General features: G+C 44.7%; 1 protein-coding gene across 4 annotated transcripts in view; it reads right to left on the bottom strand.

The window, feature by feature from the left end:
- Nucleotides 1-12,231: 12,231 nt before the first annotated feature.
- Nucleotides 12,232-24,782, bottom strand: part of CARMIL3 (capping protein regulator and myosin 1 linker 3) — a 166,169-nt gene continuing 153,618 nt past the window's right edge. For all 4 annotated transcript variants that reach the window (XM_082260241.1, XM_082260242.1, XM_082260243.1 and 1 more), the window contains one exon: nt 12,232-12,430. In XM_082260241.1, the coding sequence (XP_082116367.1) occupies nt 12,393-12,430 (38 nt within the window). In that variant the 3' untranslated portion in view covers nt 12,232-12,392. The remainder of the gene's footprint in view (nt 12,431-24,782) is intronic.

A 24,782-nucleotide genomic window follows, 5' to 3' on the forward strand; every position in this document is an offset into this window, starting at 1 on the left:
TTATTAGTTAAAGTCACAACGGCCAATTCTGACATTTCTCTCATGCATGTACAAATCAGCAAGCGGTCTTTTAAACGCATTTTTTGGGAAAAAATACATTTCACTGCATTTAAAAAAAAAACTAAGCAGTAAAGTTAGCCCAACTTTTTGTGAAAGATGATGTCAGGCTGAGTAAATAGATACCCAACATGTTACAGTTTAAAATTGCGCACACTCGTGGAATGATGACAAACTATAGTACTTAAAATCTTCATAGGCGACGCTTTAAATTTTTTTTTTAACGGTTATCAGTTTAGAGTTACAGAGGAGGTATTTTGCTAGAATTATTGCTCTCGCTCTGGCAATCGCGGCGATACCTCACATGTGTGGTTTGAACACCGTTTTCTTTTGCGGGCGCGACTTACGGTGATGGGGGGGTGCTTTAAAAGTTTTTAATTTTTTTCCTATTTATTTTATTTCATTTTTAGAACTGTTTAACTGCTTCGCGACCACCCGCCGCCTTTTTGCTGCTGCAGGGTGGCTCTCCTGCGCAAACCGACGTAGACCTAAGTCGGTCACGCGCGGGAAGCTAGAGGGCGTGCTCCCGCCCCCCACTCGGCAGCGGGGAAGCCGATGCACGGGTTAGGTGGTTTGCCGCCTGACACCCGCGATTGTTCCCCGCTGAGAGAGAAGGACGGTCGGCTGTTGTAAACACAGCTGACCGTTCTTCTCCCTGGAATGATCACAGAGCGCCTGTGATCCTTCTATATAGGATCTGACGATTCCTCAGCTCATGTGTGGTGCGATCACTGTTTACATATGCATGTGGGACCTATGTGCGCGTTCACAGTTGCATATAAGCATGGGGGCGTTCCTTTTTGTTTTTGTTTTTTTTTTATTATTTATTTTATTATTAAAAAAGTTTTTACACTATACCTTTATTATTTTTTTTTTTAGATCAACTTTATTACTATCACAAGCATAGGCGTGCGCACAGCAGGGGAGGACTGGGAAGGGGGGCTGGGTGGCAATTGCCCCCTGGGCCACTCTGATGCTGGGTAAAAAGGCCGCACCCAGGGCTGGACAAATGCAGGGGCCAGACACTGTATACAGCTGCCGGTCGCTGCTACACAATGTAATATTTGCAGAGCTGCAGCGGCAAGGTATGAGTGTTTAGAGTACGCTCCTGTACCCGGCTGGCACAATACTAACATGGTCACTTCCCTGTCAGTGATCTCCATCTGACAGGAGCTTCCTAGGCCCCGCCTGGCGTGATGTCATGTATTTTTGTTAAACCTCCTTTTTTGCTATTAACATTAAATTATGTTACCACATTGCATTATGTTTGTCTTGATTCATAACATCAATATCTGTTATAAAACCGGGTGGGCATGGATGGTGAGCTGATTTGATGGTTCAATGGGCCACTTGACTGTGCTTGCCCCCCCAGGCCTAAGGCTGCCAGCCCTCCCCTGGCGCACAGGGTGTGCCAGGTGTGCCTAGGCACACCCTAATCACTCTCTGCTGCACAGATTTCCACTGCTGCTTGCTTGGCTGTAGAGAAAGGGACTGGGGAATCTCTTTTTGAAAAGTGAGACATCAGGTTTGTTTAGAGCCCTGATATTTTACCAAAGCTCCCCAATAGGGCTCCTAATAAATTGTAGAAAATTAAGAAATTATAAAAAACGATTGTAAAACAAATGTAAAAAATAAAAAAAACAATAAAATGGTAAGTAATCATAAAAAAAAATAATAATACAATTAAACTACAGACAATATTCTCTGCCCTACTGACACTGTCCATTGCCCTACTGACACCAACCTCTGCCCTACTGATATCGTCCACTGCCCTAGTGACACTGTCCATTGCCCTACTGTGCATATATACAGTATATACCTATACACACACACATGTGTGTTTTAGCTTTGGAGTGCACACCCTAATGCAATAGGCTGTGCACACCTATGATCACAAGGAATGAACAACATTGTTCCTTATACTCTGGGCACAATCAGAAGACTGGTCACACTTTTACTATTTTTCTCTGCACCCCTTGAACCACTGAAGAAGCTAAATTTGCAAAACGTGTTAGGAGCAAGCACATTCTTTTGTTTGCATTCACCTACTATGGTATTCTTTAGATGTTCTCAATTTCTGACATGAAGAGAAGGTGCATGGGGTTGTTGATCACTCAGTCTATATGTTGTTAGTCTATTGAAGTTTTTTAACATTGGTAATGTATCCCTTTTTAACCACTTAAGGACCAGAAGGTTTTACCCGCTTAATAACCAGTCCTTTTTTTGCGATGCGGCACTGCGTTACTTTAATTGACAATTGTCTGGTCGTGCGACGCTGTCCCCAGATAAAATTGATGTCTTTTTTTTCCCCCACAAATAGAGCTTTCTTTTGGTGGTATTTGATCACCTCTGTGATTCTAGGTCCCCGTTCACATTAGGTCGCTCCGACTTAGGGGGCGACCTGTGAAGTCGCGTGCAGCGTGACTTCAGCACGACTTGCACAGACTTCACATAATGGAAGTCAATGCAAGTCGCCTCCAGGTCGCCCCCAAGTAGTACAGGAACCTTTTTCTAAGTCGGAGCGACTTGTGTCGCTCCTATTAGAACGGGTCCTGTAGCACACAGTGGGAGCAACCATGCATAGGGTGACCACGTGTCCCGGATCGCCCAGGACAGTCCCGCATTTGGAGAGTCTGTCCCAGGTCCCGGTCACCCTCATTCCGGGACAATGCAGTGTCCCGGAATGATCTGAGCCTGTGAGCCGCCGACCGCTGCTGTGCTGTGACAGTTACTTCCTTATACTATGCGATCGCCGAATCAGATCGGCATCGCATAGTACTGTCCAGTGTATGTGTGGCTCCTCCCCTGCCTTGCTGCATGCAGTGCGCGGCCGAGTCACATGACGACGGTGACATCAGCCAGAGTCAGGATCTCTACTGTGCGGCGCCTCAGCCTGCTGTAACTGACTGTCTGTAATCCAACGGCCGTTATTATCAGCATTTAAGAGGACAAAATGTAAGTTTAATTTTTTAATGAATGTCTGCCTATTCTTTCCTTTGTGTTCAGGGCAGCAAATATTTATTGCTTAGAAAGTTGGACTTGTAAAACGTGTAGTAAATTTGTTTTGCAGTCTGTTATTTATGGTTGGTAAAGTATTCATATTTTGTAAAAGTTCCTGCTCATTAAGAAAAAAATTAAAAAAACTGTTCTTTAATGCAACTTGTTTTGTTTTCTATTTCTTCAGAGATAGCTAAGTAGCCAGTTAAAGTGTGCAGAAATACTGAAAAATGCACAGACAGATATGTTTTTGCCAGTCTCACATATACGGTAAGTTTGACGAAATGCACTTGGAAAGTAAGTGTCCCTGAATGGCAGTTAGGAAATGTGGTCACCCTAACCATGCACGACTTGCCAGGCTGACCAAGTCGCCTGACAAGTCGTGCTAGTGTGAACCCGCACTTATTTTTTTTGCGTTATAAACAAAAAAAAGAAAGAAAAAAACAAAAATTCTGAAAAAAAAAACAATATTTTTTATTTTCTGGTATAAAAAATTCCCAATAAGAAAAATTTTAAAAAATGTATTCTGCTACATATTTTTGGTAAAAAGAAAATCCCAATAAGTGTATATTGATTGGTTTGCACAAAAGTTATCGCGTCTACAAACTAGGCGATAGATTTATGTCATTTTTATTTATAATTTTTTTTTTTATACTAGTAATGGCCATCATTATCAATTTTAAGCGGGATTGCAACATTGCAGGGGACAGATCGGGCACCTTACTGACACTTTTGGGGGGACCAGTGACATTACTACAGTAAAAATATGCTAAAAATATGCCCTGTTACTGTAATAATGACATTGCCAGGGAATGGGGTTAACACCAGGGGCAAATAAAGGGTTAAATGTATGCCTAGGGGATGCTTTCTAACTGTGTGGGGGAAGGGCTCACTGGATGAACACAGAGACCTGTGTTCCTAAATAGGGGGAACACAGGATCCCTGTGTTCATCACTGACAGAACAGTGGGCTGCTGTGTTTACATCAGCAGACCGCTGTTCTGTCTCCATGGGGAGCGATAGCAGGTACCCGGCGGACATCGAGGCCGCCAGACCCGCCGACTCCCACTCTAGCCAATCTGCGCATGCGCGCACGCACACTAACTGCTACACGAAGCAACGTACTGTACGTGTCTGTCATTTCGCTTAACAGAGCCGACCTGCTGCTGTATAACTACGGTGGCTGGTCGGCAAGTGGTTGATCTGATTTTGTAATAAATCTTGTGATTTTATGGTTATATTGTGTATTTCTTCCTGAGGTTGGTTGTATGAGCATCCTGAGTGTCCCACCTATTCTGTTTTGTATTTTTTAATGAGAAAATCCTCATTGCTTCCCGTTTCTGATGTCACACAGTGGGGGGGGGGGGGACATCAGTTCCTCTCACTGTGTGCCCAGAAGCCAAAGCCATCGGCCTCATCTTTACAGAGCTCCCCGATGGCATGGAATAACCTGGTAAAGGCAGGGGGACACCCTCTGCTGCCACCTGTAAAAGCGACCCAGCGACTATATAGCTACTTGGATCACCTTTACATAAAAGAGAACCCCCAGCTCAAAAGTACAATACTAGGATCATGAGTGAAGCTGCAGTCCGGATCCTGGTATAACCATTTCAACTCGTCGCTGTTTATAAATGGTGAACAGGTGGCTAATGAGATTAATGGTGCGGCCTGTGCATAATCCCTCAGGGAGAGGCTGCTATCATTTTGTAGTGCACATAAGGAAAATGGCAGTTGGGATTTGGATGAACTATTACACCGAAACACTCAAAATTATGTTTTTGGATGTTTTGATGAATTACAAGTCCATTCATATGATTTATTAAAAACTTGCCTTCAATTGGAATTTTAGGGGAATATAGGAAGTTCCTTACCTGCCTGTACACCTTATATGTTGAGCTGCACATGCACTGCTAGCTGTACCATTTCTGCAACACTGAGATGGATGAACTCCTGCACATGCCAGCTGAACATGTCAGCCTCTGGCCAAGAGCTCCAGGACACCACAGTGCTGGAGAGAATGTGAGTAAAGCCCCGTACACACGTACCGATCGCCGGCCGAACGATCGGCCATCTTTTGTCCGAGGGCTGTCTTGTCTGTTGAAAAGTGCAAAAGACTGCACACCAATTTTGTCGGCCAACAACAGCCGACTGCAGAAGTGATGTCATGTGATGGTTAACTTTCCGTGTCTTTTTTCTTTTCTGAGCATGCCCAGTCTTGCAAATCTGCTGTCTGTCGGCCGAAATCTGTACTGACTGGCGAACAATCGCCGTTCTGGTGTTGGCCAACAAAAATTTTAATGCTTGCATGACAGATTCTGTTCGGCCGAAAATGCGCTGTCAGCTGTCGGAAGCATCATACTAACAAGCCTACAACTGGCCGATCGGTCGTCGGCCGAATATTTACGGCCGACAATCAGTACGTGTGTACGGGGCTTAATAGTTCTGCTTTAACGTAGACCTCCCTTCACTTCTTGTACCATAGCCAAAACATGAAGTGGGAGGAAATCCCTCCAAAGTGAGGGAATCTTTGGTTGTCACCAACAGCTGTGCCCCCATTGGAACATTTTCCCTTTATTCCTGTTTGGGCGTGGCCCACTTGCCAGACATGTGGGGGTACCTTTCTCATAAACATGCTGACTAATACCTGGGACTAGGCAGGGCTGCGTTCATGTGAAAGTCAACATTAGGGTGGAACCCTGGATCAGAAGTGGAACTTTTTTCAGTACCTCTCCTTCTACTATAATTCCATCTTTATGGAGATGCTGATTTAATTTTCCTGCAGGACTTGGCACCTGCCCATCCTGCCAAAAAGTACCAATACCTGGTTTAATGATCATGGTATCGCTGTGCTTGATTGGCCAGCAAACTCGCCTGGCCTAAGCCCCATAGAGAATCTATGGAATATTGTCAAGAGGAAGATGTGAGACACCAGACCCGAAAATGCAGATGTGCTGAAGACCACTATCAAAGCAACCTGGGCTTCCATAACACCTCAGCAGTGCCACAGGCTGATCACTTCCATGCCGTGCCACATTGATGCAGTATATCATGCAAAAGGAGCTCCGGCCAAGTATTGGTATAGTGCATTCTATACTGTGTACATGGGCATTCTTTTCAGTAAGCCAACATTTCTGTATTAAAAATCTTTTTTTTTTTTTATTGGTCTTATGTAATCTAATTTTCCAAGATAGTGAATTTTGGGTTTTCACTAGCTATACTGTAAGCCATAATCATCAAAATTAAAAGAAAGAAATGCTTGAAATATATCACTCTGTGTGTAACACATCTATATAAAATATATGTTTCACTTTTTGAATTTAATTACTGAAATAAATTAACTTTTTGATGATATTCTAATTTTATGAGATGCACCTGTATATTATACAGGCACTTTAGGGATTTAGAACATATTGAGTTGTTTAATATTTATCTTGTTTGATTATAGAATATCAAATACATTAATAAATTGTATGTATAGATTTGTGCTGATGCAGCATTTTATGTTGAGATCCGTCTTAGAGAGTACCTCCACTTTTGTTGGGAAAAAAAACATTCCCTTCTGGGTGATCTATGTACATTACAACGATTTTACCAAACTTTTTTACAGATTTCTACCTTTTGTTATTCTGAAGAAATCCCTGTGTGTTTCTCTTTGTCCATGTGACAAGTGAATCTAATGGAAGTGGTTTCATAATTATCAATCAGCTGCTTCAACTGCAGGGCACTAATGAGGAAAGATGCAGGGTCTGCACCCCTTTAGAAGTGATTTCCTATTGGGAGTATCTTACCACATATGACATTTTTGTTGCAGTGGATGCCTGAAATCTGACTTGTGCCTTAGGGCAGACTTCTGGGCAAATCAGTGCGTCAATTACACAAGCAGGAAACATAATTTCTCGGGGGCATTCTGTACACATTACACACATAAATTGATAAAACACAGTTGACCAACACTGGGAGATGATATGGCTCCCCAAATCATCACTGATTGTGGAAACTTCACACCGGACCTCATGCAACTGTGTCTCTCCTCCTCCAGACTCTGTACCCTTGATTTCCAAATGAAATGGAAAATTTTCCACAGTTCCACAGATGATTTGGGGAGCCATGTCATCTGCTGGTGTTGGTCCACTGTGTTTTATCAAGTCCAAAGTTAGTGCAGCCCATCTGCTCTGCTGAGCAGCTTTATGGAGATGCTGATTTAATTTTCCAGCAGGGCTTGGCACCTGCCCACACTGCAAAAACTACCAATACCCGGTTTAATGATCATGCTATCACTGTGCTTGATTGCCCAGCAAGCTCGCCTGAGCTAAAGCCAAAGAAATGCCGCTCTAGGTGAGTGGCCAACTGTCACACGTTGTGAACAGGAACCCAGGGTGCTGCACAGCTCATCTGTGAGATTCAGAGACATGCAAAAATCCAGAATATTGCTGCACTCCTTGGTAACTTTATTGAAGTATTAAAGTGGTAGTATACTCAATTCATTTACTTTTACCTACACGTAAGCCTATAATAAGGCTTACCTGTAGGTACAATTAATATCTCCTAAACCGGCACGGTTTAGGAGATATTTGCCCTGCATGCAGCCGCTGACGCTAGCGGCGCATGCGATCTGAAGGTCCGGCGGACCTTCGCAGTTCCTTGCCGGCTACTTGCCGGAAAGTGACTCCCGCGCGCATGTGTGGGAGTGACATCATCGTGGCTCCGGTCACTCACAGCTCTGGAGCCGCCGAACCGGGAAGAGATGCCGAGGGAGCATGACAGCTCCCACAGCTGTGTCCGGTTGTCCGCGTCGGGGCTTCGTTTTAAGGTAAGTATTACATAATAAGCTAGTATGCGATGCATACTAGCTTATTATGCCTTTGTCTTGCAGGATTTTCTTTTTTTCCGGCAGTATACAACCGCTTTAAAATCACATCACAGGTATGACAGGAACATAAAAGGTGGCGCGTTTCTCACTAAAGTCAGCGCTTACTCATACCTCATATACACATACATTGCATTAAATATATTGCTGCATGATACAAGTAAGTATGGTATGGCAATTAGGCAATTGAACCCTTAACCAATAAATCAATTAAAGATACATTCCCACTACACTACTGAGAGTCTATGCTCCTTGCCTTCCCATTGGTGATGAGTTGGAGGAAATTTCTGTGGCTTATTTTGTTTGTGATTTTTTTTGTTTTTTGATTTATGTGCTATATGACATGTTAGTATATTTTAATACTTCAATAAAGTTACCAAGGAGTGCAGGAATATTCCAGATTTTTTGCACGTCTCACGCCTGACGTAAACCGCATAGAGAATCTGTGGGGTATTGTCAAGAGGAAGGTGAGAGACACCAGACCCAACATTGCAGATGAGCTGAAAGTCACTATCAAAGAAACCTGGGCTTCCATAACACCTCAGCAGTGCCACAAGCTGATCGCCTCCATGCCGCGCCGCAAAGATGCAGTCATTCTTCATGCAAAAGGAGCCCCGGCCAAATATTGAGTGTATACTATACTGTATACGGACATACTTTTCAGTGAGCCAACATTTCTGTATTAAAAATCCTTTTTTTTTTTTTTTATTCTTATGTAATATTCTAATTTTCTGAGATACAAAATTTTGGGTTGTCACTAGCTGTAAGCCATAATCATCAAAATTAAAATAAATAAATGCTTGAAATATATAACTCTGTGAATAACCCATCTATATAAAATATATGAGTTTCACTTTTTGAAGTCAATTTCTGAAATAAATTAACTTTTTGATGATATTCTAATTTTATGAGATGCACCTGTATGCAAATTGGATGCGTTTTTAACTGCATCCAATTTGCATAACATAACAATGACCGGCTTTTAATGAAGCCGGTTCACACATGTGCAGGGGGGCCGCAGTTAGTTTTTGAAAAGGGTCCTGTGCATTAATGGTCAGGTTCAAGTGCGAATTCAGGTAAAAATTTGCACCTGAATCCCACCTGAATCTCAGCTGAATCAGTGAACAGAAACACTTCGGACTGCAAACCGCATCCGCATATGTGTGAACCCAACCTTACAAATGTAAATGTTCCACAACCTAATAGGAAGAGAACTTGGCACAAATTCCCCCCGTATGCAGAAATACTAAGTGGTTGATTTTCTAAGAGTGCAAAATCTGGTGCAGCTTTGTACAGAAACCAATCAGCTTCCAGGTATTTTGTTAAAGCTTAATTGAACAAGCTGAGTTTAGAAGCTGATTAGGTAGCATGCACAGCTGCACCAGATTATGTACTCTCCAGTTTCAATAAATCAACACCTAAGAATTTTTCATTATATGTGCAGACAAATATAATGGGAGGCATGTAAAGGGGCCTATCATTTTGGCAGGCCATAGATGATGCGATTTTCGTGGTTGCAGGAAAGAAAATCACTTATTTTCCCCATCAACACAGCCAGTGTTGATGGGGGAATCCCTCCCACGGCGCTATTGTGTTCTCCCGATGGGGGCGCCGAGAGTCATCCCTGCTAGGTGAACACCATGATTATTGCTAGCGGCTATAACTGTTGGCATGTAAAATTTCGACATGCTGGTTGTACTCAAGTTGATCGATAGATTGATTTGGGTACAATCAGCCTGCCCATGGATGGTTCAAATCTCAGCCAGTTCTTGCTTTTGTCTTGAATCCAGATTTCTTTACTTGCCTTGTTCAGAGCTTAATTAGCTAATTAAAAAAAAAAGGAAATCTACCTGTTTCAGTCCTAGAAGCCCAATCAGCAGATAAGAGATGAAAGGATCAGAAGGAAAGAAAAAGGCCGCTTTATTCTGTACATGTTTTTTCAACACATATACAGTATAAAGATAAAGAAGGATATACATATACTGTACAGTATAAAGATATAAATCTGCCCTCCAAAAATACAACTCCAGTCTCCACACTGCCAAGCAGACCAATATTATCACTCTAACAAATTGTCATCCCGCCCCCGGCAACTCTTCTCTACCTTTAATTCTCTACTTCGTCCTCCACTGCCTCCACCCACTGACTCACTCACTGCCCAGGAGATCGCCAACCACTTCAAAAAGAAGATTGATACAATTTGTGAGGCGATCTGTGCTGTTCAGATACCTTCCATGCTTTACGCTTCATGCCCACAGGTGCAATCACTACTTCCCTCATTCAACCCCACCACTATAGACGAGGTTGCTAAACTACTTGCTAACGTCCACCTTACCACCTGCCCTCTGGATCCTGTTCCCTCGTAAATGTCACGTTCACCCTCTGGCCCTATTCTACACTCTAACCCACATCTTCAATCTCTCCCTCTCTTCTGGCGTCTTCCCCAACTCTCTAAAACATGCACCAGTCAGCCCCATACTTAAAAAGCCCTCCCTGAACCCAACCAAACTTAGCAACATACGCACTATTTCCTTGCTCCCTTTTTATCCAAACTCATTGAACGTCTGGTCTACAACCGACTGTGCGACCACCTTGCCGAGAATAGCCTTCTTGATCCCCTTCAGTCTGAATTTCGGGCCTCAACACTCCACAGAAACTGCTTTCCTAAAACTAACAAATGATCTACTAACGGCCAAAACCAATGGACACTATTCTGTACTCCTACTCCTGGACCTTTCCTCTGACTTTGATATGGTTGACCACCCCCTCCTCCTCAAAAAACTCCACGCCTTTGGTCTCCATGACTGTACTCTTCACTAGTTCTCTTCCTATTTATCCAACTGCACCTTTAGCGTTACTTACAATTCTACTTCCTCCTCTCCTCCTCATTTCTCTATTGGGGTCCCCCAAGGTTCTGTTCTTGGACCACTCCTGTTTTCAATCTACACCTCCTCTCTGGGTCAGCTGATAGCCTCCCACGGCTTCCAATACCATCTCTATGCTGATGATACCCAAATCTATTTATCCACCCCTCAGCTCACTCCCTCAGTCTCCTCACGTATCACTAACTTACTAGCAGATATATCAGTCTGGATGTCACACCACTTCCTCAAACTCAATCTATCCAAAACCAAACTTATAATTTTTCCTCCACCACATGCCCCTTCCCCCGATCTCTCTGTCAATATCGATGGCACAACTATCAGCCCATCCCCGCATGCCAAGGTGCTAGGTGTTGTCCTGGACTCTGAACTCTCATTCAAGCCCCACATCCAATCACTGTCCAAATCTTGCCACCTCAACCTCCGCAACATCTCCGAATTACGACCCTTTATAACCAATGACACAACAAAGCTTCAAATGACATAATGACACAACAAAGCAAAACAAAGTTCACTCCCTGGTCATCTTGCGCCTCGACTACTGCACTTCCCTTCTCATTGGCTTACCTCTACATAGGCTATATCCCCTTCAATCCATCATGAATGCTGCTGCCAGACTCATCCACCTTACCAATCGCTCAGTGTCTGCTAATACTCTCTATCAAGCAATCCACTGGCTTCCGCTCTCCCAACAAATTAAATTCAAAATACTAACAACAGCTTACAAAGCCATCCACAGTTTAGCCCCCAGCTACATCACTAGCCTAGTCTCAAAATACCAACCTAATTGTTCTCTTCATCCCTCTTAAAACCTCCTGCTCTCTAGCTCCCTCGTCACCTCCTCCCATGCTCGCCTCCAGGACTTTTCAAGGGCCTCTATGGAACTCCTTACCCCAATCTGTCTGATTATCTCCTACTCTATTAGCTTTTAGACGATCCCTGAAAACCCTCCTCTTCAGAGAAGCCTATCCTACCCACACTTAACAACTATACTTCCATTTTCTCCATCATCTCATCCCCTACAGTTATTGCCTTTTGTTTCACTTGACCCTCCCTTCTAGATTGTAAGCTCTAATGAGCAGGGCTGTCCCATTCCTCCTGTATTGAATTGTATTGTAACTGTATTGTCTTCCCTCATATTGTAAAGCGCTGCGCAAACTGTTGGCGCTATATAAATCCTGTATTATAATAATAATAATAGTAATAATAATAATAAAGAGATAAAGCAATTGGTTGAGCCTCATGACTTTTTAGGCCCAGGAGTTGTAGCCACTGCAGTACCACACCAGTGTGCAAGGAAGCTTACCTATGACTCTGACTTAAACAATATCGAACTCTTTGAAAACATCTTCTATTATTCTAAAAGCAGTATTATTTCCCGTCTCTAAACCATCTTTTTGTACATATTAGGTATACAAGAAAACAACCATTTATCAAGGTTTAAAGTTTTATTAGGTGCTGAAAATGCACAGTCGTATGTTATAGGCCTCTCAGTGCAACCTAGACTAAGGCTGGGCACTCTGTATGGTGTGTTCACAGGCAGATTTCCAATAAGTCACACTTCAAGTTTTCCAGATGGTGGAGTCAAGCTTATGAAGGCAGACTCTTTGCATCTCTCTCTTTGGCTTCTGCAATGAAAACATACAAACAGAGCAATGACATTTATTTCACATACACAAAATATACATGGCATTTTTTACATTTTAGTTGCCACTTAGAATATTCGTTATCTATTGGTTCTGAAAGTCACAATGTGTATATTGTAAGGGAGGTTATAAGATTTTGAAGGAAAATACTACTTCGTCTACTACTACTGTTGCTCTAGGATTGTTTGAACAATGATTGAATAGTAAATATTTTGTAAGACAAAATGCAAATGTTTTTTAATCTTAAATTCAGATTTTAAGATATTGTTTTTCAGGTTAAATATTTGTGCGCGAATGTATAACTTTGCAAAAGCAGACCTAAAGTGCATTTATAACTGCCCAACTTTATATTCTTCACCAAGTGTATCTAGTACCTGTTAGGCTTTCAGAATTAAGTAGGCAGGCCTCATCACTGTGTAAAGGATGCGCTGAATTAGATGCAGATTTTGGCATCTCATTTGCCAATGCCCTGTAATATCAGTGGAGCCGACTTATGCAGACTCTCTCTCACACACTCTTCCCCTTCTAGCTTCTACTTCCCTTCTCCCTATATTTACCTACATTGCATCTGTACATTGCAGACTATACCAATTCTCTATTCCACCTTATCTGCATGAAGGTTCATCAAATCTGTCATTAAAATGCATCTATGCTCTTAAAGGGCCCCAACGATAACCGATAGAGGAAACAACTTAAAACTGCCCCTGTGTACTTCACCTGCCTGCATACTACCCCCTATCTACCTCTTTATGCTTACACTTCACTGATCAGTTACTGACAGTGTATACCAGTCAGTATTAGGCCTAGCGTAGCTGCCTTTAGTACACTTTGGCAGACTGGCTCTGGAGGTTTATAATTCAAGTCTTACCACTGCTCACTGTTGCATTCTTGGTTACTTTGTTACTGTTTCTGTCGATCTGGACAGATGCCCTGTCTTTAATATTGTTTACCTTGTATATTAAAGTGCATTACTACTATTGTTATTATTTTTGTTTCTCCTCTTCCCCTTTGTTCCTTGTTATTCATTTTATCTGGGTGACAATATAATATGTTTGCCTTTATCGCTTGATGTTGTACCTGTTCTTTTAAAAATAGCATCATTACTGGGTGTTTCTAACAGTGATTTCCTATATTTTGTGCTTGTGTACTCAAAGGGGCTGAGGGCTTTGTGTACGTCGAAGCCATCTTAACCAGCAGCTCTTTCAAAGGTAGCCCTACATCAGCATGCTAGAAGGCTACTGTAGATGCCCCACCTAGCTTTCACCTGTTTAGGGTTACTTATACTCCCACCTGGTTGTTGCTGCTATTTGAGACTCCATTAGAGAGATTACACTCGCTTCTGATCCATTGACACGGACAATAGTTTTGTCAAACAAAAAGAATGGTAAATTTTGTATCAGGGACACAGAAATCAATAAAAAAAATGTTGAAGGGTTTCTAGCCTTCCCACATACTACTAAAAAAGCATTCTTTCCTGCCTGTGTTGCATTTAGGGATTTCCCTTCACTTCCGGTCTGGCATAACTATTTTATCAGGATAGGAAGTAGGATGTTGAGACCCTGATAGGAGAAAAATGGGAAAGGTGTTTTACGATTACCCACTCTATCCAAATCTAAGAGAAAAAATTGAATTTTTGACTTTCCATAAAATCCTTTTCTTGGAGTACATTAAGGGACATGGGATGTATTCAGGAAAATAGGGGTTTGCAGCTGCCTTTCAGTTGATTGAACACTTGTAAATAAAGCTGTGAGGAAAGCCAGCATTACCCCTCCTCAGTTTTGTAGCAAGCAATAGCAATAGTGGATCATAAGAATAGAGGGGTAGGACCCATATCCCTTTAATGTCCCCCCCCCCCCCCCAGGAAAAGGATTTTATGGAAAGTAAAAAAAATCCTCTTTTCTGAATCGTACGTTAAGGGACATGTATGTATGCATTATTAAGAATGTATTAAGCTACATAGGGACATCCAAAAGCAGTCCAACTGAGAACACAATGTGCTAACAGGTCTACATGAGCAACAGGATAACAGAAGGGACTCAGTAGAGCTCAGAGAGTCACCTAAAGAACCTTAGGACCAAAAATGGCATCAGCATGAGGCCTGAACACCCACTTGGTAAAACTTATATAACATGTATGGAACAGAAGACCAGGTGGTAGCCTTGCAAAATATTAGAAACAGATGTCTAATGCTGAAAGCCTATAAAGCACTAACTGCTCTAGTAGAGTGCTCTTTGAAAGGGGAAGCCCTGCTTGTTTGCTTCCTCCCCCAATCTGCTGTCATATTTGGCACCTTTCAGGGGGAACAGGTACCTGGTTTTGACAGGTACCCGCCCCCACTTCTGGGTAACTTAGCCACGGTGAAGTCACCCGGAAGTTCGGCTCCCCTCCTCCTTTCCCCTCCGCTGGGCCATTCACGAAGCGTAGCATGCTTCACACGTGCACAGTAGGGAGGCACCTGTAAAGCCGGAGACTTCACCGCCGGTTTCCCTTACAAGGAATGATGGCAGCAGCACCCGAGAGCTGACTTAAAAATCGGCTGGGGTGAAGATACCGCTATATTTCAGGACAGGTAAGTGTCCTAATATTAAATGTCAGCAGCTACGCTTCAGTATTTGCTCATACCATATCCAGACACTGAAGGAAAACCTTGGGATGTTGTGGATCAAAGAGATGGGAGAACAATGTCCTTTTTAAAGAGGAGCTCCAGCCACCTATAAAAAAATAAAAGTCAGCAGCTACAAAAAGTGTAGCTGCTGAATTTTAAAAAAGCAGCCACTCACCTGTCCCATGGTCCAGCGGTGAGCTCACCCCAGCCGTCTTCATCCACCATCCACCCCCAGCTGTGACAGCTTGCGGCTTCACAGCTGGGTGCCCACTGCGCATACACGAGTCGCGTGGGGCATCCTGGATTGGTGTATGCAATCTTCTGGGACCTGTCAGTGTCCCAGAAGACTGCAGGGGGTTAGGGAGGGAGGAGAACTTCCACTCGGAACGGAAGTGGGAGCAAGTACCTGTCAAAATCGAGTACTTGCTCCCCCCTAAAAGCTGAACTTTCCCTTTTCAGTGGAGTTCTGCTTTAAGGTGGAAGGAAGAAACCAGGTTGGCAAGAAAAGAGGCCTTCAGTCTCAAAACAACCTTATGTTTATGTAGCAGAAGATAGCATTCCTTGCAGGTTAAGGCTGCCAACTCAGAAAGTTGCTTTGCATATCTGATAGCAAGGAGGAAGGCAACCTTGTGAGTAATAATAGACAGGGGAATAACCTTGATTGGCTCAAAGGATGGTTTCTGGAGAACCAACAGAACCAGGCTGAGATCTCATAAAAAGACTGGGGAATGTACAGGGGGACCAATACATACAACATCCTGCCTGAATGCTTCCATTAAAAAATTAAAGACAAGCAGTCAAATAAAATCATCACTAGGGCCAAAAATTTGACACTTGGTGGTACTCAAGGCCAGATTTTGATTCAGACAAGCCTAGAGAATAGACAGAAAACATCCCACTGATAAAATTCCTGGATTGGAAATTCCCTGCCTTACACGAGAGAAAAATGCATTCTGTGTGTGATAATAGACTTGGTGAGAAGTTGAATTCCTAGCTTTTAAGAGCATAGGGATAACTGAATCCGGTAGGCCCCTGTATTTAAGGTACCAGGCTTTACCAGTTTTGTGGACATGGACTGACAGAGTCTGTTCTTTCAGTAGAAGATATCCCGCTAAAAGATCCCCTGGGTGGAGGGAAGCAATAAAGGATATGGTAGATTTTATGCAGAACTTTGTACTAGAAGGAAGATTTAGAGAACCCTTAGATAAAAAAATGGAGAAAAAAATGGGTAATGGTGAACAGATCTGAGTAGAAACCCAGGAAACTTTCCTTTATGGGAACAATGGCTATGACCCCTTAAGAATGGAGCTGTACTTGAGAAAGATGGAGGTTTGCTAATCTTTGAAAGAATGTTGACAACATAAAACGGGACAGAGGCAGAGACCAAAATTCTAGCTTGTAGACCCTGCATACTACATTCTCCACCCAGACATCTGAAATATCCTGGGATCAGGTGGCCGCAAAGGCTGACAGATGTCCCTCCACTCTGATATGTAAGTGGGATGTCCCTTTGTTGCAAGCAGGACTTGTTCATTGGTTTGGAGGGCTTAGAAGTCCAGAACTTACAGTGGAAAGTCCCAGGCTTTGTCCTGGATTTTGGGGTCCCCTTAGCCTCCGATTTAGAGGAGTTTCTAGACAAAGGTTAGGGTTCTTTTGTTGGGGTAGGAGGGTGCTCTTCTCCCTGGAGTCTAGAGATTCAACAAAGTGGCATTTCCCATAAAATGTATGCTCAATAGGTACTTTTTGCACTGCTATTCCACAGGCCAGCATTTCAGCCAAAGGGTCCTCGTCATGTGTACCAAAAATAATACTTTTTCTGGATAATAGTGGTATAATATCCATCTATCCATCAACACAGTAGAGCAGAACTGGCATGAGCTCCAACTGTTAGAGGACAGAGGGATCCATTAGAATAGATCCAAGATCCTGAGACATATCTTTGAATCAAATGGCCAAAGTCTGACAGAGGGACATTGTAGAAATTGCCAGTTGCAGAACAGGGCCTGTGAGGGAGAATAAGACCTTGGAATAGGCTTTTAGACTCTTAGCCACTAGATCTTAAAGCACCAGGATGTCTTTAACAGAGACATCCAAAGTCTTGTTAGGACCGAAAATGGCCAGATCCATTGACCACTTTTTAAGAAACCCCTCAATGGGATATGGCTGAGAAAAACACTTAGGAGGAGTAAATACTTTCTCCGGATTAGGACAATTACTGTATAAAACAGATTGAAATAGTGAGTGTACAGGAAAGCTTCTTACAGGCTGGGGACCTTTAAGACAACCCAGGCTGGTAACCTAAGGTATGGCTGACACAGGTTCTGCCAGGTCTAGACACATATGCACTACATCAACAAGGACCAAAATGGTATCCTTAAGTGTTGGAACAATGTCTGTGGATGTACACCCCTGCATTGAGTCAGCAAACATAGCTGAAATTCTCCCCATAAACTCAGACACAGTAGCTGAGAACTCCTCCCTGGATAAACAGGAAAAGGGGGGAGGGGGTCGCCACTGAAGAGGTTAACAAAGTTTTTGAGGAGTGCTGCGACGAGGCTTGGGATAGTAGTCCAGGCTATCGGTGTCAGGTAATATCGATGGAATATTACAATCCACCCAAGAACTGCCAGTGGATTATAAACTGGTAAGGCTGGCAGGACTGCTCCCCTTGTGCTTATGATTATACTGATGTTAGTGAGGGATTCCCATAAGGGGTACTCCCATGCACCTACAGAGCAGCAAGGGGTTAATGTTAATGCCGTCTGTGACCTTGTCACTGGAAAAAGTAGGGAGCACAAAACATGTCCCCCTGAGGATTGTAGGATGCCACAGAGGATAAGGCAGGAAAGGATGCAAATATAGCTGCTAGCAATAAGTGCAGATATACAAACACTTGTGTAAACAGTGACAAAGAAAAATTGCAGCGCTAAATAACAATATTAAAAGAAACTCAGAACACATGAACTGTTATACTTGTGTGTCCATGAAGTGAGAATATATTCAAATAATCAACGTAAGAAAAAGTTCAAATTAACTCTCATGAAATATCGGGTGATGTATTTCAAGTGATCTCTCTCCTTAGGGGTGTGGCCAGGCTGTGAACTGGGAAAGACGTGAAGACTAAGAGCCCTGTGCCGATCAAACTAATTGCTCCTGCAACGGGCACTTTTTGACCTACCTGCAGCATTCATCTGCTTTCCCTTACCTCCTGGATCCCCCAGTGTCAGCTATAATGTCTGCCAAAGGCCGAGGTAAGCCGCTCTGGGACTCGAAGCCTCAGCGTTCTGGGAAGGGGTGGGTCACGTGCTCTCCCGGCGCCATCTTAGTCTCTGTATCCAGAGTAAAGCCTGGCCAAAAGACAGAGCAGAGCCAGGCAGAGTCTCCATTGGCTATGGTGTCTCCTTCCCCAGCTGTGGAGGATCTCCACCACTAACAGAGGCATCCCCGGATGCTACAATCAGATGATTATGCAGGCAATAGTGGGATATAGGGCTGTGCTAATGGTCCGTATTGACCACTTAGCCTCTGAATTCACACTGATTCGCCATGACCTGGATAAAATCAGGGAAAGGCTTAAAGAGGCTGAGGACCGCATTGGCACAGAGGAGGACCAGCAGGGCTCCTATACCTTTCAGATAGCAGAAATAAAGTCGCTGGTGAGTTGCCTAGTAAATAAAGTGGATGAGGCAGAGAATAGACAGCGCCGCAACAATATCCATGTCTTGGCCCTACCGGAGGGGGCAGATGGCTCTCGCCCAGATGTCTTTGCGGAGGGCCTCTTTAAAAACTGCTGAATCTCCATGACATGCTGCCCACATACATTGTAGAAAGGGGTCAGAGAGTCCCCACTGGAACCCGTCCGTCTGGAGTGCCACCCAGACCATTTCTGGTTTGCCTTTTGAATTTCAGGGACCAAGCATGATTTAAGCAGAAGCTTGAAAGAATCCTGAATTGCCATATGAAAACACCACAGTAATGCTGTAACGGATCAACTGGCACCCCGACTGGGTACCTCCATTGACGGATGCTCCTAGTGCTTCCCGAAGGCTCCAAGCACTCCACCAGACACCATAACCACCGCAGACTCCACGAACCACCGCAGCTGGGTTGGGGTCTCCTACCCACCCTGGACCTACGACAAGGCTCCAGGTTCCAGTGGGTGAACCTCTCTTTCCCCAGAGAGTGCAGCAGCAACAGGAACAGAATCAACCCGAACCACATTACACAATCAATAGGGAGAGCCTGTCTGACATTGAAGTTCAATACACATTAGCATAAGTGTTAATACAGACCCCATTTGAAGCAATCCAAACCATTAAGTATCTGTCTTTCACTCCCAGTGAGGGTTAATACCGTCACATATATTCCCCCCACAGGTAGACTAACCAGGTACCAGACCTCCAATTAGTCGGGTTACAAGTTCCCAAAGAGTCAATCCATCATGGCAGCTTCCTTGACAAAGTTCCACATAGTTTGTAAGTTTGTCCTGGCAAGGCGCATGTAGCTCTCATAGCCGATAAGTCTGTGGAAGTCTGGTTCGGGCAGGCCAGACTGGGCTTCTTGGTCACCCTGTGTCTATTAGGGTGACTTAGACATAAGAGGGGCCTAGGGGGCTAAGAGAGCGATTTTCCAACCTCTCTAAGGTAGGTTGTGTTCCACGGGCCCTCCCAATGTCTGCACCCACCCAGTACCCCAAACAAATTGTCTGGAAAACAGCGTTTCTCACCCAGCCAATGTCTGCCTCTCTCATAGCACATACCCGCCACTGGGGATAAGCATGGACTGGCCCTTCTCCCTGGAGTCCTTTGAGCCGCTGGAGAGAAGACAGGGTGGTGGAGCCCACTTTGTCAGGCTGTTGGGGATCTGGGCCGACTGTCCAGCATCCCTGGGGTATACAAGTGAAGACTGTAGTCCCATCCACTACCACAGGAACACCAACTTTTGTACATTGAGAACAGAGGCCAGCCGCACTCTGCTCTGTTGCCAGCTCTTCTGCTGGGTTGGGGTTGGCGAATACTACCCCCTGGACCTGGTTGTGGGTCTGCTGTAGAGAAGAGGAATTGCCTACCTCCTCCTCCTGGTATTACTGCGGGGTAGTTTGGGGATCTGGACCGGCCATCCAGCATCCCTGGGGTATACAAGTGAAGACTGTATTCCCATCCACTACCACAGGAGCTCCATATTTTGTACATTGAGGGCAGAGGCCAGCAGCACTCTGCTCTGTTGCCAGCTCTTCTGCTGGGTTGGGGTCGGTGAATACTACCCCCAGGACCTGGTTAGGGGTCTGCTAGAGAGAGGAGGGATTACTTACCTCCTCCTCCTGGTATTCCTGCAGAGTAGGTTGGGGATCTGGACCGGCCATCCAGCATCCCTGTAGGTCTGGTGCAGAGACCGTGGCCCCATCTGCACCATTGGAGTCAGGGCTGCTGTCTCCCTGTGGTTGGGGAGAAGGATATGTCTCCGCTCCCTGGAAGGTACACTGCCGATGCAGAGGAAGGACGACACCTTCAGCTCCCTGTAACACATACTGCCGCTGGGGAGGAAGGACGACACCTTCGCTCCCTGTGACTGTGTGTGGAGTAGAACCGACTGTCTCTATTCCCAGTAACTCCTGCTGTAGCTGGGGATCTGGGCCGGCTGCCCAGCCTCCCTGTAGGGCTGGTAGAGTGACCTTGGTCCTATCTCTACCTGCCATCGGTGGGTCTTCCCAGTACCAGTCTATAATGTCTCTCCAACTTGTAGGTCTGGATCTGCCACGCAGCACTCCGACTCTGCTTGCAGGGTAGATTGGGGCAGAATGGAGCAGAGAAGGCGTTGGTAGTCCTGCTCCAGTTCCCACTCCAATCTGACCAGATGAATCAGGTCTGACCCCAGGTCATCCGCTCTGGGGAGATCCAGTAGGGCTTCCCTGGTGTCGTGGATTTCCAAGAGCCGACACTCTGCTGGACATCCAAAGTCATTGCTCTCCTTAAAGGCCTCCCACAGTAAGCCCGGGCCATTATAGTCCTCACCTTCCGGCATATTGTCGTCAGCCATCCAGTGGTTCCGCCGGGTGGCGTACCACTTTAGTGCTCGGTAAGCTTCACCCAGCCACAACTCCTTCCAAATCAGGTCCCACAGCTCCGTCACCCACTCATCAAGGGGTTGCTCTCCTAGGAAAGGTAACTGCGAGGCAATGTATACCTGGAACCGCTGTTCTTCACTGGGAAGGCTCTCTCTCCGCCTCCACTGCACATCCTCTAAGGCCTCATACCACAGTTCCTTTCGAGTGGCATCTCTCCAGTCCAGTATGCCTTCCTCTGATACAGGCCCATCCTGTTGGGCCAAGTGTTGCTGCAACCTCCAGAGAAACTCCTCCTCATATAGGGATGCTGCACGGGTGTTAGCTCGCTCCATAACGTTACCGGTGTCTCAGAGAGCTGCTTCTCTTCGCACTAGGACGCCATCCCACTGCTTGCCACCAATGTAATGGATCAACTGGCACCCCGACTGGGTACTTCCATTGACGGATGGTCCTAGTGCTTCTCTAGGGCTCCAAGCACTCCACCATACACCATAACCACCGCAGACCCCACGAACCGCCGCAGCTTGGTTGGGGGTCTCGCCGTCTCCTACCCACTCTGGACCTACGACAAGGCTCCAGGTTCCAGTGGGTGAACCTCTCTTTCCCCATATAGTGCAGCAGGAACAGGAACAGAATCAACCCGAACTAATTATCTAGCTGTCTGGACAGAATACACATCCCACCTCATTACACAAACAATAGGGAGAGCCTGTCTGACATTGAAGTTCAATACATATTAGAATAAGTGTAAATACAGACCCTGTTTGAAGCATTCCAAACCATTAAGTATCTGTCTTTCACTCCCAGTGACGGTTAATACTGTCACAGATGCTATTCCCAGATTTTTCTGCCGAGGTGCAGAAATGTCATTGGTCCTTCATTAAGTTAAGGCGCAGACTTTGTGAGAAAAACATCAAGTACAGCATGCTCTATCCCAGTCAGTTGAGAGTTCCACATCAGGTACTGTGAGGTTCTTTGACACACCTATGTAAGCCAACGACTGGATCGACAACCTTTGATGCTCTAACCGGCTGGCGGGCAAGGAGTAAAAGGCCTCTGTTGTTGCTGGAGTTCGGTGGCATGGATCCTTCACCTCATGGGAGTGCTGATGCCTGGATATATGAGAGCTTCGGACACACCAGAAGGTATATCCTTACGACCTTTTAGCTGGAAGATTGCTCGTGTGCCATGCAGTTGGGGAGCAAAAATTCCTATAATGGGCCTTTTTCATCCTTGTTGAAAGCATGGAGCGGTAGTAGCCCTGTGATGTCTTTCTGTTAGATTAATAGATTTCATTTTTTACTTTTTTCTATTATTGACTTTTCTAAGTCATGCTCTTCTACTTGTTTGACACGTTTTTGGGAGAATGCTGCATGTATAAGTTGTTCCAGTGTCTTACACAGTGGCAGTGAGTTATATGGGTCTAGGGACGGTTTTTGAACTTTATTGCAGTATATCACACTTACCCTGTTCTACCTGGAGAGCTAAGGATTCCTTGGAGTCCTTGTGTGTCCCTCAATTCTCAATGTTACTCTGTCATATAGTATTTAGAGATTTTCTGTATGCTTACATATGTTAGGCTCGGTAGTTAATCTGGTGTCTTGGAACATCCAAGGCCTAAACGACAAATTTCGTCCAGTCTTGATGTTCCAATATTTAAAACCACTTAAACCTCACATAGTCTTCTTGCAGGAGACGAATTTGGATGGTAACAGGATACTGGCTTTACGTAGCCCCGGCATCCAGCGTGCTCTGCATGCTATATATTCTACCTATTCTAGGGGCATATCCATTCTTAATAGTAAGGCTGTTCCTTGTTCAAGTCATCTCAGACCAAGGAGGTAGTTTTTTGATTGTTATTGCTGATATTCATATGTGTAATATGGTTATGGTCAACCTATATATCCCTCCACTATTTTAGGTCTACGTGTTATTTGAGTTGATAAATTGGCTCCCTTCATGCACCTCCTGCTTCTTATGGCAGGTGATTTTAATGCTATATTGAACGCTGCCTTAGACTCATCTAATTCAGCGAGGGTTTCCTCGGTAGAACTATCCTCTTGGGCAATCAAGGCCTCACTGACGGTGCTGTGAAGATGGAAGAACCCCCACTACTCTGAGTTTTTTACCTATTTAAAACACAAAAATGCTCTTCAATGATAGATTTGGTTTTTGCCAATACATCGATGCTGCAGTTGGTGAGGGGAGCCAACTACCTAAGGTCTTTCGGATCATACCCCTTTGTCAATCTACATTCGTTTCCCGTCGCAGATTAAGGGGTTGCATGGAGGTTCAGTCCAGGGTGGCTGGAGGTGGAGTCCGCGTCCTCACAGGTGGTGTCTTTTTTTTCTGGCTACTGGGAGGACAACGTATCATCGGCCTCTTTTACTATTGTGTGGGACGCCATTAAGGACGCCAGGACCTTAAGATTTTATTCAACATACTGGCTAATAGGTTATCACAGGTTATCACCACCTTGGTGGATATGTACCAGACTGGTTTCATTCCTCAGAAATCCACAGACACTAGTCTCCCCAGGCTATTAGCACACCTACAAATTGATCATGTCAACCCTGGAGCGAGGGTAGTGGTGTCAATATATGTTCAACTCCTAAGGTGACCATTTGGATGGGCACGGCGGTTTCTCCTCAGTTTTCAGTAGGAAGCGGTACACGTCAGGGGTGTCTGCTTTCCCCCTCTCTATACGCACTCGCAATAGAACCAATAGCAATTGCCCTGCAGACGTCTCTGGCGGTAAGAGCACTCGAGGTTGGAAGCATACGTGAATGCTCTGCCCTTTATGCGGATGACCTTCTACTTTTTTTACAGGATCTTGGACAGTCTCTTGAGGCGGTCTTTGAGATTTAAAACACTTTCAAGTGTTTTTCTGGCCTAAGAGTTAACTGGGAGAAATTTAACGTGATGCCCATAGATGCAGGAGCTCAGGCTGAGGCGGTTCAGACTGTTACTATAACCTGGGTCTCTGAGTTTAGGTACCTTGGCATCCGTATTTCACCAGGAGACTACCCATGTCACAAAATTTACTCCCTTTACTCTCTAAAGTCAGGACACCGCTGGAGGCATGGTGACACTTACCCCTTTCATTAATAGACTGAGTAAACCTTATTAAGATGAAAAACATGCTGGTATTTCTGTATCTTTTGCGTAACTCTCCAATTTGGGTTCCTTGTTCGTATTTTAGACGTGCAAATAGCCTGTTTAGTTCCATTTTATGGCCATCGTCCCATCCCAGGATAGGGTTTCGTACTCTCTAGGAGCCCTTTTGGGCAAGGAGGTCTGGCGCTGCTGTACCTCTTCAAATACTTCTTGGTAGGCCTGATGGTTGTTGCAAGGCGATGGTTACTGCCATACGACAGTGATGCAGCAACAGTGTTAGAAGGCCGCTCTCCTGGGATCATACGAGAGTCTTTACTACCTGGTCTATGGGGGTCCCCAAGTAGTGTTCCATTTAACTGGGTTGATGCGCGCCACCTTACATACCTGGGACAAGGTGCAGGTATTGATGCAACCTGATGCTCAGGTTTGTTCACCAGCTGCCCCATTATGGTTCAATCCTAAATTTTCCCATTTTGGTGCCATTCCAGACCCTGTATTGTGGGCCCGAGTGGGTATCAAACAATTGAAGAATATCACGGTGGGGGGAG

The sequence above is a fragment of the Pelophylax lessonae genome (genome assembly GCF_965119305.1).
Source record: "Pelophylax lessonae genome assembly, chromosome: 1".
Lineage (NCBI taxonomy): Eukaryota > Metazoa > Chordata > Amphibia > Anura > Ranidae > Pelophylax > Pelophylax lessonae.